The 14,433-nt window shown below is 34.3% G+C and overlaps 3 protein-coding genes across 5 annotated transcripts in view; 1 reads left to right on the top strand and 2 right to left on the bottom strand.

Annotated features, from left to right (window-relative positions):
* LOC124636950 (acetylcholine receptor subunit beta-like 2) overlaps positions 1 to 2,456 on the top strand; it is a 34,959-nt gene extending 32,503 nt beyond the window's left edge. For all 3 annotated transcript variants that reach the window (XM_047173244.1, XM_047173243.1, XM_047173241.1), the window contains one exon: positions 1,135 to 2,456. In XM_047173244.1, coding sequence (XP_047029200.1) covers positions 1,135 to 1,353 — 219 coding nt within the window. In that variant the 3' untranslated portion in view covers positions 1,354 to 2,456. The remainder of the gene's footprint in view (positions 1 to 1,134) is intronic.
* A 444-nt stretch (positions 2,457 to 2,900) lies between these two features.
* LOC124637205 lies at positions 2,901 to 5,705 on the bottom strand. The gene is made up of 6 exons (XM_047173565.1): positions 5,677 to 5,705; positions 5,237 to 5,315; positions 4,764 to 4,895; positions 4,245 to 4,318; positions 3,934 to 4,041; positions 2,901 to 3,054 (listed from the first exon to the last, which is right to left on the bottom strand). Exons 1-6 carry the CDS (start codon positions 5,703 to 5,705, stop codon positions 2,901 to 2,903), a joined length of 576 nt encoding a protein of 191 aa, XP_047029521.1.
* Positions 5,706 to 9,348: 3,643 nt separating this feature from the next.
* On the bottom strand, positions 9,349 to 12,892 carry LOC124637204. Its single transcript, XM_047173562.1, has 6 exons — positions 12,882 to 12,892; positions 11,582 to 11,675; positions 10,897 to 11,025; positions 10,044 to 10,138; positions 9,580 to 9,687; positions 9,349 to 9,505 (listed from the first exon to the last, which is right to left on the bottom strand). The coding sequence occupies exons 1-6, from the start codon at positions 12,890 to 12,892 to the stop codon at positions 9,349 to 9,351; spliced, it is 594 nt and encodes a 197-aa protein (XP_047029518.1).
* Between the last annotated feature and the right edge of the window lie 1,541 nt (positions 12,893 to 14,433).

Raw genomic sequence — 14,433 nt, 5'->3', positions numbered from 1 at the left:
GGGGCTCAAAAACGTGTATTTACTTGTAACTCTAAAACGAAACTGCCGAACGCAACAACGCCGCGTAAGTAAGGTGGCAGGCGCCTATGGGTTGTAATAAGTGTGGTAACGTCGCAATATCTAGGTAAACAGAGATTCTATGACCAGTGGCTATTGTCTCCCCCCTGCTAAACTATCCCGGACTCCCCCTACTAAATTCTTCACTACGTAGGTGATAAGGTGTGTACACCGCTTGATATCCACTTTTTGTTCCAAAAAGTGACGCAATGAATTTGTGAGATAAATGAACCAGTATGAATTGTTCTAGTTGCTATGATTAATATGTAAGTTTGTAGATCTCTTTGTTGACTATATTAATGTTCGTGAAGTCGCAGTTTTATATAGATAACAGGTTGGGGTGATTCATTTGTAACTGTTTCAATTGAGTTACTTTAGCACTCGGACTTAAATGTATGGTACACTTTTTAGAAAGAGAAATTGCCAACCATTTTTATCGTTTATAGAAATAAGTACCCGCCCATATAGTATTAACATCGAGTAGGTAATGACGATATTAAACAAGTCTTATATCTGTATATTTATATTTAGCCATTCGGTCACCTCTAGATTTCAAATACAAACATAGTTTCTTGTCTATACTCCTTTAAACGAGTTCTACAAAGGTTCAATTTAAATTCGCCCTTTTGAGAATAAGTAAACAACGCTTCTAGACATCAAATTGGCTCTTTAGAATAATTGGTCGCGATTCTCTTTGGGGAAACTTTTAAATTATAGAGGAAAGGAATAGGAAATCAAATATTACTTCAAAACTTCAGGAATTCGATTCGAGTGACACTTTGTGAACCATTTTAGTTGACATCCATGATTTTGATTAATAGGATCGAAATTAATTTGAAAAACTTTCCGATTTTGGTTATTTTGTAATTCTGATATTCATTTAAATAACTGGTGTCTTTGGAAGTTTGTCTTTTTAATATTACCTTCTTTTGTTTAAAATTCTGTAGGTGTGGATTATCTTTTAGAACCCCCTCTCTAATTTACAAGTTCACCTCTTTTTTAAATAGACTAATCGTTCCCTAATATTCGCGTTATGTAACCACTTATTTAAAAATATTGTTTTCTCATTGCCCACAGGTGGTTGAAGACTGGAAGTTCATGTCCATGGTATTGGACCGTTTCTTCCTCTGGTTGTTCACCATCGCCTGTTTCGTGGGCACCTTCGGCATCATCTTCCAGTCACCATCACTCTACGATACCAGGGTACCAGTAGACCAGCAGATTTCTTCCATTCCTATGAAGAAGAACAACTTCTTCTACCCCAAGGATATTGAGACTATTGGAATTATTAGTTAAATTATATCGCCTAAGGATAATTATTTAGCGACTTTAGTTAAATTATGTAATGACTTTAGTTAAATTATGTAATGACTTTAGTTAAATTATTTAATGACTTTAGTTGAATTATTAAACAAATGTAGTTAAATTACTTAGTGAGTTATTTAGAGATCTAATATTCAAAATGAAAACAGACCCTACCCTTACCGAAATCATATTTGTATGTAATGTTTTATTAGATAGATCCCTTAAAGTTTATACTAATAAAAGGAATAACATAAGCAAATTATTGATAATTCCGCAGGGTTTTAGGTTGTATGTTTTGCTCTGCATACATATAGCTGTAAGTAAATTGCTAAGCCATCTTCGATGTCATGATGATTGAATGTATTTGCTCACCTTTTGTGGCACAATTTAAAGATACATGCTCATATCTCGATGTTTACTTACCGACAACATTCATTTATATGAATTTTTTTACAAACACCGGTTCTAATTATCAATATACAATAAATAAAATTTAGCACTGTAAACTAATATTTTTAACTTTTTTATTTACAAAATATATCTATTCTAGACGTATTTCAGATTTTGATCTGTATAAAAATAGACTTTTAAAAATGTTGTATATAATTTCAACTGTCGTAGTCAGAATTATAAAAATACTAATATAATTATAGAATTATACGTAGATAAATAAATGTTTTAATCAATGAATAAATACAATAATTAAAATGTGTACGTGATCAAAATAATTTTTCGCAGTGGTAATTTTAGTTTAATTTATTTCACAGCGATATTTAACTGTAACACTGTCAACACTAAATTAATTATTGAAAAAATATAATTCTGCTCAAAAATAGAAAATTAGATATCTCCTAAAATGTACGTTTTATGGAAGGAAAATTAAAATGTATTGTAAAAAGTATAACATTTTAAAATTAAGTGTCTAATGTAATTTTAAATTTAAATAAATATTTTAATGTAACGGCTGTGAATGATAAGTTTTAAATTTTATAAACTGACAAGTTTAATAAATATAGTTCATGTGTATAATAATGAAATGTACTTTAATGTTATCGACACAAAGTTTAGAGCCTAATAAATACTAATGAAGATCTTGACTTTTTTTAAACTTAGTTGCTAATCCTGACAAAACTATTTCCTTCAAGCTTAAGTTTGGTAAAATGACTTAATGACAATAATGTATCATGCATGCAATGATTGCTACGTTGCTCTTGTCGTAATCAACCAAAACTGTTGTGTGCGGTACCTAGGTCTGATTTATGGATAGGGCAAAAATGGGCTTGGTGGGTTAATAAATTTTCCAAGGTTAACCAATACCTACCTAATTTCATCTAAATTAGTTTAGCCACACCAGAGCCATATCAAATGGACACCAGAGTTCAGTTGTATGTTTGCTAATTTAAAGCCATTTCACGCCTTAGTCATTAACAGCATTTTTTTGCAGATAAGTAGTACTTACCAAAGGTACCAACTTCAGACAAGCAAAACTACTGGACCTTAACTAATTATATATAAAAAACGGTATCTACTAAAATCGTTTAATGTGAGTGCGGCAGTTGAACAAGTCTAGTGATATAATCGAAGAGGCTGGTGGGGCAGTCGTGCAGGTACTTGTCACAGTCGCCGCGGTGACCAGCTGCTTCGGCCTCGTAGTACTCGTCATCCAGACCTTCCTCACGTGATGATGACGGCCTGGAAGGGAGATTGTAAGAGGTTCATAAAAGTTAGGAGTACAATATCTGTCTTCAGTTCCAATGCATATACTAGATTCATATTAGGAAAGCTGGCAGATGAAGTCCTTAAGAACTTGAATTGGACACTTTAACTGTGGGTAAATACACAGACTACAATGCATGTGCAGTTTGTAAAAAATATAAAGAATGACTTCTGGTTCGTTTTTTATAAAAAAGGCACTTTGAACACTATTTTAACACGGACCTAAGTAAGTATACGTGAGAAGGAGAAGACACAGGGTTCCAGTTGGTTGGTTCAGGTAAATAAACGCAAAGGTAAAAGATTCATGATGACGATAATAATCGGCTATTTATTTTCAATTTACATCAGGCTGATCACGAAAGATACTGCATATAAATGCCCAAAGATCCCTCATTTTTCTTCAAAGGGAAACGCAAAGGAGCATCGATTTATATCCAGGCCACCCAATCGAGAGAATTTGATTTATTCCAATCACATAATTCATGACATACAGTTAAGCGTATTTGTATTCATCGAATTGTGTTGGTACTTAATATTATTATTTATGCACGATTTTTTGTCGATGATAGCTAAATATTTCATATTTACGTCTAAAATTATGTGGCTTTGTACCTGCAAAATTGCATCATGAAATGTGGCTTAAGACACTGTGAACAAATCTTATGATGCAAAGTTCTTTTTTCAGAAGTCCACATACCATGCAATTTAGAACTTTTACTCATGAAGTTTTATTATACACCGAATGATATTGCTGTTAAAAGAACTACTGAGGGCATCCAGGTGAACAACATACATGAGGCATGGTATCATCACGATTCACGTAGGTATGAGACAAAGGTTTGTGGTGAAACTTACGTGAATATAATGTGCAGGATGTGTCCTAGAATGCCGTTGTGGTGTAGCGGAGTCTCTGCCGCTTCGCAAATGTTACGCAGCATGCACTCCTTGCCTTTCATACCGTATCTAGAATTTATAGTTCGTAGGTTTAACTTAACTTTATGACAAGAAGATTGGATTGCTTATACGTAATTTTTGAAGATATGTATTTGGGCTTTGCGATTTTTAAAATTACATGATAAGAAATAAATATGCACTGTATTGTAGGTACGCGTGTATGTGGTAACTACTCAAGAAAATATTTAGGTAGTAGGTATAGGTATACTCACTCTTGAAATCGGTTTTCTAGCACAGTGTATGTCAGCTCCCTTGATATACTGCGACTCTGTCTAGATGTAACCACCTGAAATCGACAAACACACACCTTCAGTAAAATAATTTATAGCACCATTATACGTCTTAAAATTAAAGTCATTAAAGGTTATCCGTCAGTTGCACAAAGCTCCATTAAAGTTAAAGCTTCTTTAAATCTATTGCTGACTCTTTCTTTGTCAACAAGATAAAAAGTTTTAGCAATAGATTTAATGAAACTTTAATTTTAATGGAGCTTTGTGCAACTGACGGTATGACTAGAACAAGGCTAGCAAATTCTCTTGCTAGCCTAGTCTTGCTTATCCAGATATCTAAGTGAAGAGCTCATGACAAAGTTCAGAAGATCAAATTTTATACGAGCCGATCGACCGTAACCAACGTTTGCCGTGGTCGAGCCGTAGATAGTACTCGGCTGCATGCAGTAAGACCAGAAGACCACTGTCATAGATTCTCTGCATAAGATTTTCTGTACTCACCGGCAGATTAGGAAACAGAACTTCATCAATTTCAGTAATGTTATTCAGCGTACTGTAGTTGGACTCGAAGTTATATGACACGAACACGTTCTTGTTGGGTATGTCGATTGGAACAGCTATGGCCAGGAAAGTCTGAAAATCAAGTCGAAAAAAGATTAATTACTTCCCATAGCTTAAATTGATCTAAAAGTAAAGTAGATTCGTTCTACTGGATACCGTGTTTTTCTAAGCGAAAGATTGTTGTGACGTTGCCTAATACTGCTTTTTGGTAAAACAATTTAATAAACATTAGCATTAGGGCAATAATTGTATAAAGAACTTTTTAATAGCATTCGAATGAGTCCTGAAGCATCTCATCTTCCAAGATACGATTCACTTAGGTACTGTAATTAGTTCATAAGGCCATAGCGATGCCACATCAATGTTCACGGCATTCAATAATATTCAACGATATTATAAATAATACATCTTACCCCGTAAAGACTGGTAGGTGGGAAAACTAGGGATCTCTTCTGCTCCGACTTCCCCGAACTGCTGGTGAATATGAGACATCTGCAATAAACAAGTTACTAACTTAGAAAGTCCTTATTGGCTGGCAATTGGTTTTGATAACGATTTAATAACTTGTAACAGAAGTTATATAGAGTAGGTCTTTGTCCATTATAAAATTTAAGGAACTTTATGACACAAAACTAATTAATGTTTTCCATCATCATTTGCCTAGCCTTTCCCAACAACGTGGGGGTCGGCTTCCAGTCATATCGTAGGTATGCAACTGCGTACCAGTGTTTTACAAGGACTGCCTATCTGACCTCATCAACCCAGTAACCTGGGCAACCCAATACCAATTAATATTTCCTATTTGAATCTACTTGTTGTAGTTGTTTTATAAAAATAAGGTGCATGTACTTACAAAGTAAACAAAATTTTAACACACTTCATTTTGAACAATAGCAACAAAACATATAACACAAAATATATGTAGTATGTACACACAAACACTGCTACGTATTCACTGGTACTAATATTTTTTAAGATGCGCGAGCGACTAACCGCTCCACATTCTAGTAAATTATCGTATGCTCGCTAAACTAGCGTGCGACACTTTCGAGAAATGGAGCCTCAAGAAACTGAGACACCTGCTTGTTTTCTTCGGTCGTCATATACACACATGTACATATTTAGAGTACCTGTATAAAGATTATTTATAATATTTTGCTATTGATACAACAATGTACCAAATGATTGAAATAAAACACTGAGAATGAACTCACATTTAGGAGTCCCGATTTCTGGTCACACCTACTCAATTCTTTAGATAATCTTAATGACTAGTATTTGTAACTGAAAATTAAAATGTAAAGATAAAAATATTTTATTAAAAATCTTCCATGGCAACAATGCACCCCAAAAATTCGAGCCAACAATAATTCCAGTCCCGTTACATGACCCAAGTCTAGCTGAAGCGAAGGTCCTAATTGACCTACAACATAAGAAAGTGACCTGGTATGTCGGACCAAGAATTTGTTGGCATAACAACTATATAAATCTTGTCAAATCTGTGGACTTTCTTTAGCTTGAATGATAAGGAAATCACGCTTACATAATTATTGATTGAAGTGAAAGGCTTTGAAAGAAAATCTATTCTGAAGATTATAAGCCGTTTTGTGTGTGGGTTCCAAGAATTCTTTAATTGCTTCAATGTTATTGACTGTGCTACACTCTGATATTTTCGTTATTCGAAAACAGCTTTTATTTTATTAATTTGAAATGATAAACATTTTTTAATATAGGTACTTACTTCAATCTTGCTTCCAGAAACATGTAAAAACCTACCTTCAGACTGCTACAGAAAGGCTACCTACGGGATTGTTCAAATGAGTTACCGCGGCCCTGGTACAGTAAGAGCTCACACACTCCCCCAGACACTCCTTCACACTGCACCCACAGCGGTAGGGGTCACTTGATGATTTCCAATAAAAAAAAGATTCCTGCAGTCTAAACCAGAAACCCAATAAAAAATTGCCTGATAAGGGAATTACTAAAGAAAGTTATGCCTATAAACCAGAACCCAGAGAGTACCTAATTCTATTTAAATATGTGTTTTGAAAGGGACTATAGATGGCCAATAGCTAAGTGAAAATAAAAAAGAAAAGTACGCGTACCTATATATCATTCAAAAACTGAACAGCTGTGCATCAATTTTATTCATAGATCCGAAGCTTCAAGTCCAAATATTCAAACTGGGAGTCAAATTTATCTCAAATGCTTTTCACAAATTGGCTTTACGTCGTCTTGACAGATGTAATCGTGGAATTTACGTGACAAAAGCTCCTCAACAGACATTATTGAGGGCTGTTTACACCAGTTAAATGTAATAGACGCATTAGTCATGTAGGTGACAGGGTCTGAATTGCGCTGGTTCGGTGGGTAGGGGTCTTTATTATTTTTTCGAAGGTGTGATTTCCTCGAAGGGTTAGGCAGGTTACATATACATATTTACGTAGAAACCGTTTTACCATGTAATCGCTTTGATCGTAGGTAAAGTCCTAAGGACCTATGGTATTAGGGATGTTCTCAAGTCAATGAAATACATAGTGTATTAATTTACTTATTGATAAACAATTTTAAGCTTTAAAGTCTAGTTTTATAATGAAAAAATGCATTTTATAAATGCAAAAATCGGTTGCAGCTAGACTTTCTGCACCCAAAGCGTAGTCTGACAAAGGACAATGTGATCTCTGAAAGTTTTTTGAAAGTTTGCTTAACGATATCTATCCCCGTTTCCAATATGAAAGGTTCTCAACAAAATGTACATAATAAAGTGGAATTTTCCTTGAAATGTCAAAACCACTCGTGACGTCGATACTTATATAAGATTTCCTTTTATTTCCCTTTAAATAAATATATGTATATTGTGTGTGGATCGACGCACTATTCCTTATTTCATTCCTCAAATAATTGATCATTATTTCGATATTTTTCTTTTGAAGATACTTAGAGGACTTTTGGAATATTAGACAAATTATTTCTTGGAACTGCTAACTAGGCCTTGTTAGTTTGTGAGTTTAATTGATGATATTTTCTTAACAATAGTATAAATGATTGCCCGCCCTTATTTATGAAAACTACCATCATCACGAAATTGCACCTTCAAATCCACACGTTATTAAAAAAATCACTCAAAAATTCAACCCTAAAACGACGATACTTAAATAAAATCCGTTAAAAAATGTTCACCAATCCTGGTTTAACCGTGTGTTTATACATGGTAATATCGTCGAGCGATCATCAGGCTATGTGCGATCGTGTTCAATCACGGCCAGATAATTACGAGGCCAGGCCGAATCTACGCCGACACTGGGATAGTAAAACACGCGATACCGAAATGTTTCATTAATTAATCGAATGATTGGTTCAAAGTTGGACGCGGAGATAATAGGGTTAAATGGAGTTTGCGTTTTCTGGTGCTGTGTGTTAAAAGTGTGGATAAATATGTTGCTGTATGTTCTAGGACTCGTGTAGTTTTTTTTTGTGTCAATAAGTTTTCTCTAAAATTGAGGAATAGGAGTGAGTAAGGCATGTACTTTTCTAATTTCATATAGGTAAATCATTGATGTATTTTACCCCAGGCGTTTCTAGAGGTAGGTTTTTGACATGAGTTGGTATACCCACATAAAGGAGTTCAAATACAGATATAATTCATGACCCAAGGCATCACACTGGACTACCTTCAGAAAAATTTCACAGACATTAAAATAAACAAGAAAATGAAAACGCTAACAGAGGCGTCAGCATTGCAGCTCAGTACTCCGTTGAAACAGTAGAAGTTGTTCAAACAGGCACGATCATGGAGAAAGGAGGCTGAGCGGAGATGCCAAAATAGAAAAAAAATTAAATGGTAGATCAGGCGCCTTGTTGTAGGTCAAGTAACTTGTGGTAGGAGTGACCAAAATGATCAGTTACTAGAAGTAACAAGACGTTCAGGTTCCTTGTCAAATTGATTGGTGATTTTATTTTGAAAATAATGTGCGGGTCCTAAAAAAGGCGAGGGCAGAGCTAATAACATTCCTCGTTTCCCGAACACTCGCATTTTCGCGAGCTACTTTCTTAGATTTTGCGTTATGACATCTCCGCTAGTGATTTTGCTCTCCTTGTACACGACCTACAAACTGCTGGCCAACGGTCCGCCCAAGCTCAGCAGTTCTTGTTTATACGATGCCAACCTCGTTGAAATTAGATAGCCTATAGGAACATACGTAAAATTGAGTAGACAATAAAAATGTACACGAATTTTGATGTTTTTATTCGTCGTTAATAGAAGATTGAAACAATGGATTGGTCGGAAAATGTGGTTGGGGTGTAAAAGTTACTCTGACAGTTACATTAGAAAATACAACTTTACTTAAACAATTTTTGAAGAGTCGCATGTGTTTTTTGCCAGGAAGAAGAATCGGCAATGCATAATATATGTATGTGAAGACTCAGTTACTTGTATTTTCAAGAGAGTTTTAGAGTAATTGATTAGTACCTATTCAATGGTCATAATTAATACAAATACACAGTAAAAGTCAATTGTATTTATTTACGCCATATTTTCAGCATCAGTATACACAGTAATCGTTTCGAGAAGATTCGATGGACATGTTTTGATGTATCTCTTGCATTTTTTATCTAAGCCATAGTATTCTGCTTCGTAGAAGCTGTCTTCTACATCATCTTCAGACATAGAAGCAGAAGGTCTGAAAATAATAAAATAGATTATCATAAGTTTCTCGATCTAAATTGTACTGAATACAATTCAAATTACACTTACGTTAGGATCAAGTATATCAAGTCTCCTATCAGACCATTATGCAAGAAATGAGCATAAGCATTCTCACATATGAGTCTAAGCAAGCATGGACGGCCAGGATACCCGTGTCTGAAAAAGAAAAATATTTTAGCCTTATAAGAAGTATAAAAAGTCATACTTTTTATGTAGAAGTAAAACTACTAAAGTCCGTAAATATTTTATGTATTTAGTTACACTAAACGTCACAAAGTTTAAAGTACGCCAAATACAATGTATTCCAATTGTGCACTAGGCTAGCAGGAGAATTAGAAGGCTACCGCTGTTTAGTGGTTAGTAACTACAGCTTCGACAGAACAAAGTCCGCGTTGCAGCGGCAGTATTTAGATCTCTTGTGTTTATGCAACCCTGGTAGTTGAGTTACGTACGGTAGAACATTTTGATTTCCTTTTTCACAAAAAGTGACAAAATTACCTTATTTAACTTACTTTTGTAGCATGGACTCGATTAGAGTATAGACACTGCTTCTGGTCATAACTTTCTTTGGCGCTTCAATACTACGATCAAGTCTTTTTCTTGATGTCTGCAATTGAAAAATAGGTCAGTGTTGTATTATAATACTAAGATGATCTTACGTTACAGTTAATGAAGCTTTTAAGGAATTAACTAAAACCGATTGGAAACGGACAGATGATTGATGATGATCTTCTAAATTAAAAGATTTTTTTTTTACGTCATATTCATTACCTTTTTTTTATGTACTCCGTATAAAACCCCGTCATATATTTAATAGAACACCACAAAGTGCAAATACCTGCCATGGTCTACCAATTTCAACTTTATGACCAACTTGCTTCTAAGTTCTATTAAGCATGAAGTTTCGCGAGTTTCATAACTCTTCTAACTTAAGCAGGTGTGGTTTTTTTAGACTATTAGTTTGGTGTTACTGTTACCTCGTAGGATTAATCTGATTGAGTAGGTAGATGTTTTAATTTATTAGATTAATCTGCAATTGTTTTTGTTTTATTTTAATAAATAACGAGTCCTTTGGTTTGCCATTGAAAGCTGACTCTGATTTATTTCTTTTAACCTATAGATTTTAGAAAGAACACGTGGATGACACTAGGTAGTGGTGAAAGGGGGATGTTTTTAGGGGTGCTGTCCGTTTGTAATTTTAATGAGAAAAAGTGCTAATTCAATTATCCTAATTTCAATAATGATTTTGGCTTGGAAACCAAAAGTTCTATAAGTATGTGGAATTTGCTTTCTTACTGTCATTTACTTTTTAGTTTTCCTCGTAAATATTTTTTGTGACCCTATAAATAAATGGTCAATACCAACAGTTTCAATATCCCCCAGCAAGGGCTCGAAGTAGGTAGCATTGTCCACGTTGTAGTAATTGGCTTCCAGGAACCATGCCACACTCACGTACGTGTTCGGGTGAAGGGGGATGGATACCGTGGCGAATACCTGTGGGAAAATGTAAGATTTATTATTATAAACCTAAAAAGTTTTGCTGTTACTTGGATATGCTAATATCAGGAACCGATTTGAAAAATTATTTCAGTCCGTTTATAGAGGAAGGCTTTCCATTTGGGTGGATAGAGTAGTTATGTAGGAATGCGAGGGAAATCGCTGGGCGAAAGCATGTAATAAGTACCATCAATTCACACATTCCGCAGTAATAAATAGGTGGACTAACCTACTTTATACTTACTTCTTTCTACAATCTAAATCACTGATGTACCGGATAGTGGTGGTATTGTAGATTTTATAAAACAAATAATAAAAATAAAAAATAAAAATGTTTATTTCATCACCTTTTAAGCAAATGGATGCTTGTATTAGGTTGATTCGCTCTTCCAGTTTACGGTAGCTAAGTACAAGTATTTCATTTATTTAGGTTTTTGAGTAAAACAGTAGAATGGCAGCGAATTATTACATTACAAACTCATATGGGTACTTAAACTGAAAAGATAAAAATTATATAATGAAAAGAACAGTACCTATGTCAACAAATACTCACCCCCCACTGTGTGGCTGGTGTGAACAATAAATATCTTCTTTGTCTCTTTTTTGTGGTCGTTTCTTCACATATTACACTCAACAACACTATGGTCCTAAAAAATAGAAATCACTTTACCAGTCTTCTTGTCTCTTTAACATGCAATTCTAACTTCAAGATTTATAAAAAAAATACATACACAAAAATATAACACCCAATCAACATCGTGCTCTAAAATATATATTCTCCAAAGAAATAGAGAGAATATTTTAAAGACTTTGATGTACAAGTGCTGTTGTCCGCTCGAAACATGACGAGCGCCTGACCATCTCATATTTGCTGAAGTAATCTGTTGAATGTCGCCTAAATCTTTGTGTACACACGTACTAAAAGCTTCAGTATAGCTACAGACTGTATTTTGTCGTGGGTTCAAAAGATTTTAAAATTGGTTGAGGTCGATGGCACTGAACTTGAACTGAGTGAAATATAGTCAGCTTATTGAAATCGTGGTCATCTTATTACAAACGATAGAATTTTTGGACTTGTTTATAACAAAATCTAGACTAAAAAAAAAAAACAGATATAAATTCATTATGTAAAAATCAAACTCGCTGTGTGTGTGTGTAGTGTAGCTTACACACATCACGATTGTTTCATGTGATTAACACACATCACGATTTGTTCATCACATGAAAAAATCAAAGAGTACATAACCCTCCAAAGAGCCAGTCTAATAACGTCCTAATTTAACAAGATGAATTCCACTTCCACTTATAAACACTAAGCTATAATAAACCTCGGATATTGCACGTCATGTACCGCAAGAAAATCCCATTAATATTAAAATATTTCAAACCAGATTTCGTAAATCGAGTTTTCGTAAGCCCAAAGATATAACTCGGAAAATTGAGACTTGTCTCCTTTTAAATAAAACTTGTCATTTGATTCTATGAAATTTAATCCTTGTCGATTAATTAAGTGCAAAACCTTGTGATACAAGTGGAAGGTTTCCATTTAATAATTTACTGGTTGTTAGTTCAGTAATAGTTGTCGAAGTATTCTTGTCAGTTTGGAACTCTGTGATTAAATGTTACGAGCAATTTAAGGTTAGAGTTGTCAACTGTTTTAGTCACAGATACCCTCCGTGGCGTTAGGTTTCTGTTAGCTCGATAGACATACAGACTTTACAGTATAAAGGTTTAAAAGTTAAGATTTTAAAAACTATAGGAGTTTTAAATAATGATAAAATAAATATGTCACCGATGTATACAGAAGCACAATATGTACCTATCTATTGTAGTACCATAATATATTGACTCACTGAATGGTCATGGTATCTTACAGAAAAGTAGACTTCAAAAACAAATGAAACTCAAAGATATCAAACAGACCCCAAAACTGCAAGTAATCAACCAAAAAGAAGGACTTAATTAATTCCTAATTAGATTACCAAAGATATACTAATTTAACAGATTGTTATACAATGTGCTTTTCTAACTTGTGCGACGGGAAAAATTTGAATTCATTTAATTACAGCGAACATTACTCATGAAAGTCAAATTGGATTGAGGTGTATAATAATTTGAGAGGGAAATTAGATGGACGGAACCTAAATGAAAGTAGGTAAGCAGGTATATCTTTTGTTTAGGTTTGGGAATAAATTTTCAATTGTTGGTTTAAAATCATGAGATAATATAGCAGGGAAAAACTACATTTTAGCGAGGGTAAAATAAGGTTTTTGGTGTGCTGCTTAGTCAAATACATACACCACATTTGAGGTAGGTTTTCGATAGTGTATGCACTGGGCTTAATACCGAAAAAGTTTACAAGGTGCGTCAGCAATTTGCCAAGCACAATATTCCTAATTTTAAACACCTCCCATTCATAAATACGCTCCCCAGAACAATAAAGCGTGTTGTGGCCAACGTATTTACAAAAACGTTCCAATCCAAAACCGAAATTACAACCATTAATATTTAATCATCCAAAACCAATTAACTGGAACGGAGCGCAGAAATTGAAAACCATGATTTCACATTAACGCGGGCTCTTTCATAACAAAATACGATACGTGTACAAAGAGGAAAAAATGTACAACATATTGCAGCGGTGTACAACCGCAGAATCCCATTTTAACCCTTCGTTTCAATAAATTGGCCAGCGTAGTGTATGGGACTTAGCTTTGATGCGGTTGAGAACGCGGAACCAAATGAAGTCTGCACATAGTCAGGGTAAATGTTTATACGAGCTATGCATGCGGTAGTGGTAGGTTATAAAAATGAAGAGAATTTTTCTGATGCTGAAAGTAGTATTGAAAATTTCGTGGTCTTTTATCTAGTCTGTATAGAACAGAAGTGGAGTCAGAAATGTTTGTAGTTGAAGAAATTGCTTTGGTAACTGTTAATCAGAAACTTGATCATGTGATGAGGGATTGACATGTTGCTTTCTAGTTATAACTAGTTTAGTACCGCTTGTTTGATTAGTTATAGGATTAATCGGTTCTAAACTCTAATTTATTGAGGATATGTTTTAATTATTATTCCTGTATTTTATGTTATAGGCATATAGGTTAGCGACTTTATTTTTCAGATCATTAGCTACTTGCTATTTTTTTGTACTCATACATCAGCTTTATTGACACAATAAATTACATTTTTATCGTTAGTAAGTGTTCATCAATCACTATCCGCAAAAACAATATTTTTAAAATCGGGTAAAAAGCCTGTCAAAATGTGATAAATTACGTAAGTACCTATAACTTTAAAATGCTCCACATAGACTTGAATCCAGTAGCCAAATACATTCTTCTGAAATAGGGTCGTTATGTGTAATGTTTTGTTAAGCAGCATGTCAGTTTTACCTCGGCTTCAGTT

Source organism: Helicoverpa zea, chromosome 15, assembly GCF_022581195.2.
Source record: "Helicoverpa zea isolate HzStark_Cry1AcR chromosome 15, ilHelZeax1.1, whole genome shotgun sequence".
NCBI lineage: Eukaryota > Metazoa > Arthropoda > Insecta > Lepidoptera > Noctuidae > Helicoverpa > Helicoverpa zea.
The sequence above is the reverse complement of the archived record's forward strand: the minus strand, read 5'-3'. Positions and strand labels throughout refer to the sequence as shown.

What these genes read in the sequence shown, in the direction of transcription:
- LOC124637204 (XM_047173562.1), bottom strand. An exon ending in TGCTGGGGGATATTGAAACT is followed by an intron (nt 10,139 to 10,896) that starts GTTGGTATTGAC and finishes TTTCAATTGCAG; the next exon opens with ACATCAAGAAAAAGACTTGA. An exon ending in TTGATATACTTGATCCTAAC is followed by an intron (nt 9,506 to 9,579) that starts GTAAGTGTAATT and finishes TATTATTTTCAG; the next exon opens with ACCTTCTGCTTCTATGTCTG.
- LOC124637205 (XM_047173565.1), bottom strand. Translation starts at nt 5,705, where the DNA reads ATGAAGTGTGTTAAAATTTTGTTTACTTT. An exon ending in CTAGAAAACCGATTTCAAGA is followed by an intron (nt 4,042 to 4,244) that starts GTGAGTATACCT and finishes TATAAATTCTAG; the next exon opens with ATACGGTATGAAAGGCAAGG. An exon ending in ATCCTGCACATTATATTCAC is followed by an intron (nt 3,055 to 3,933) that starts GTAAGTTTCACC and finishes TCTCCCTTCCAG; the next exon opens with GCCGTCATCATCACGTGAGG.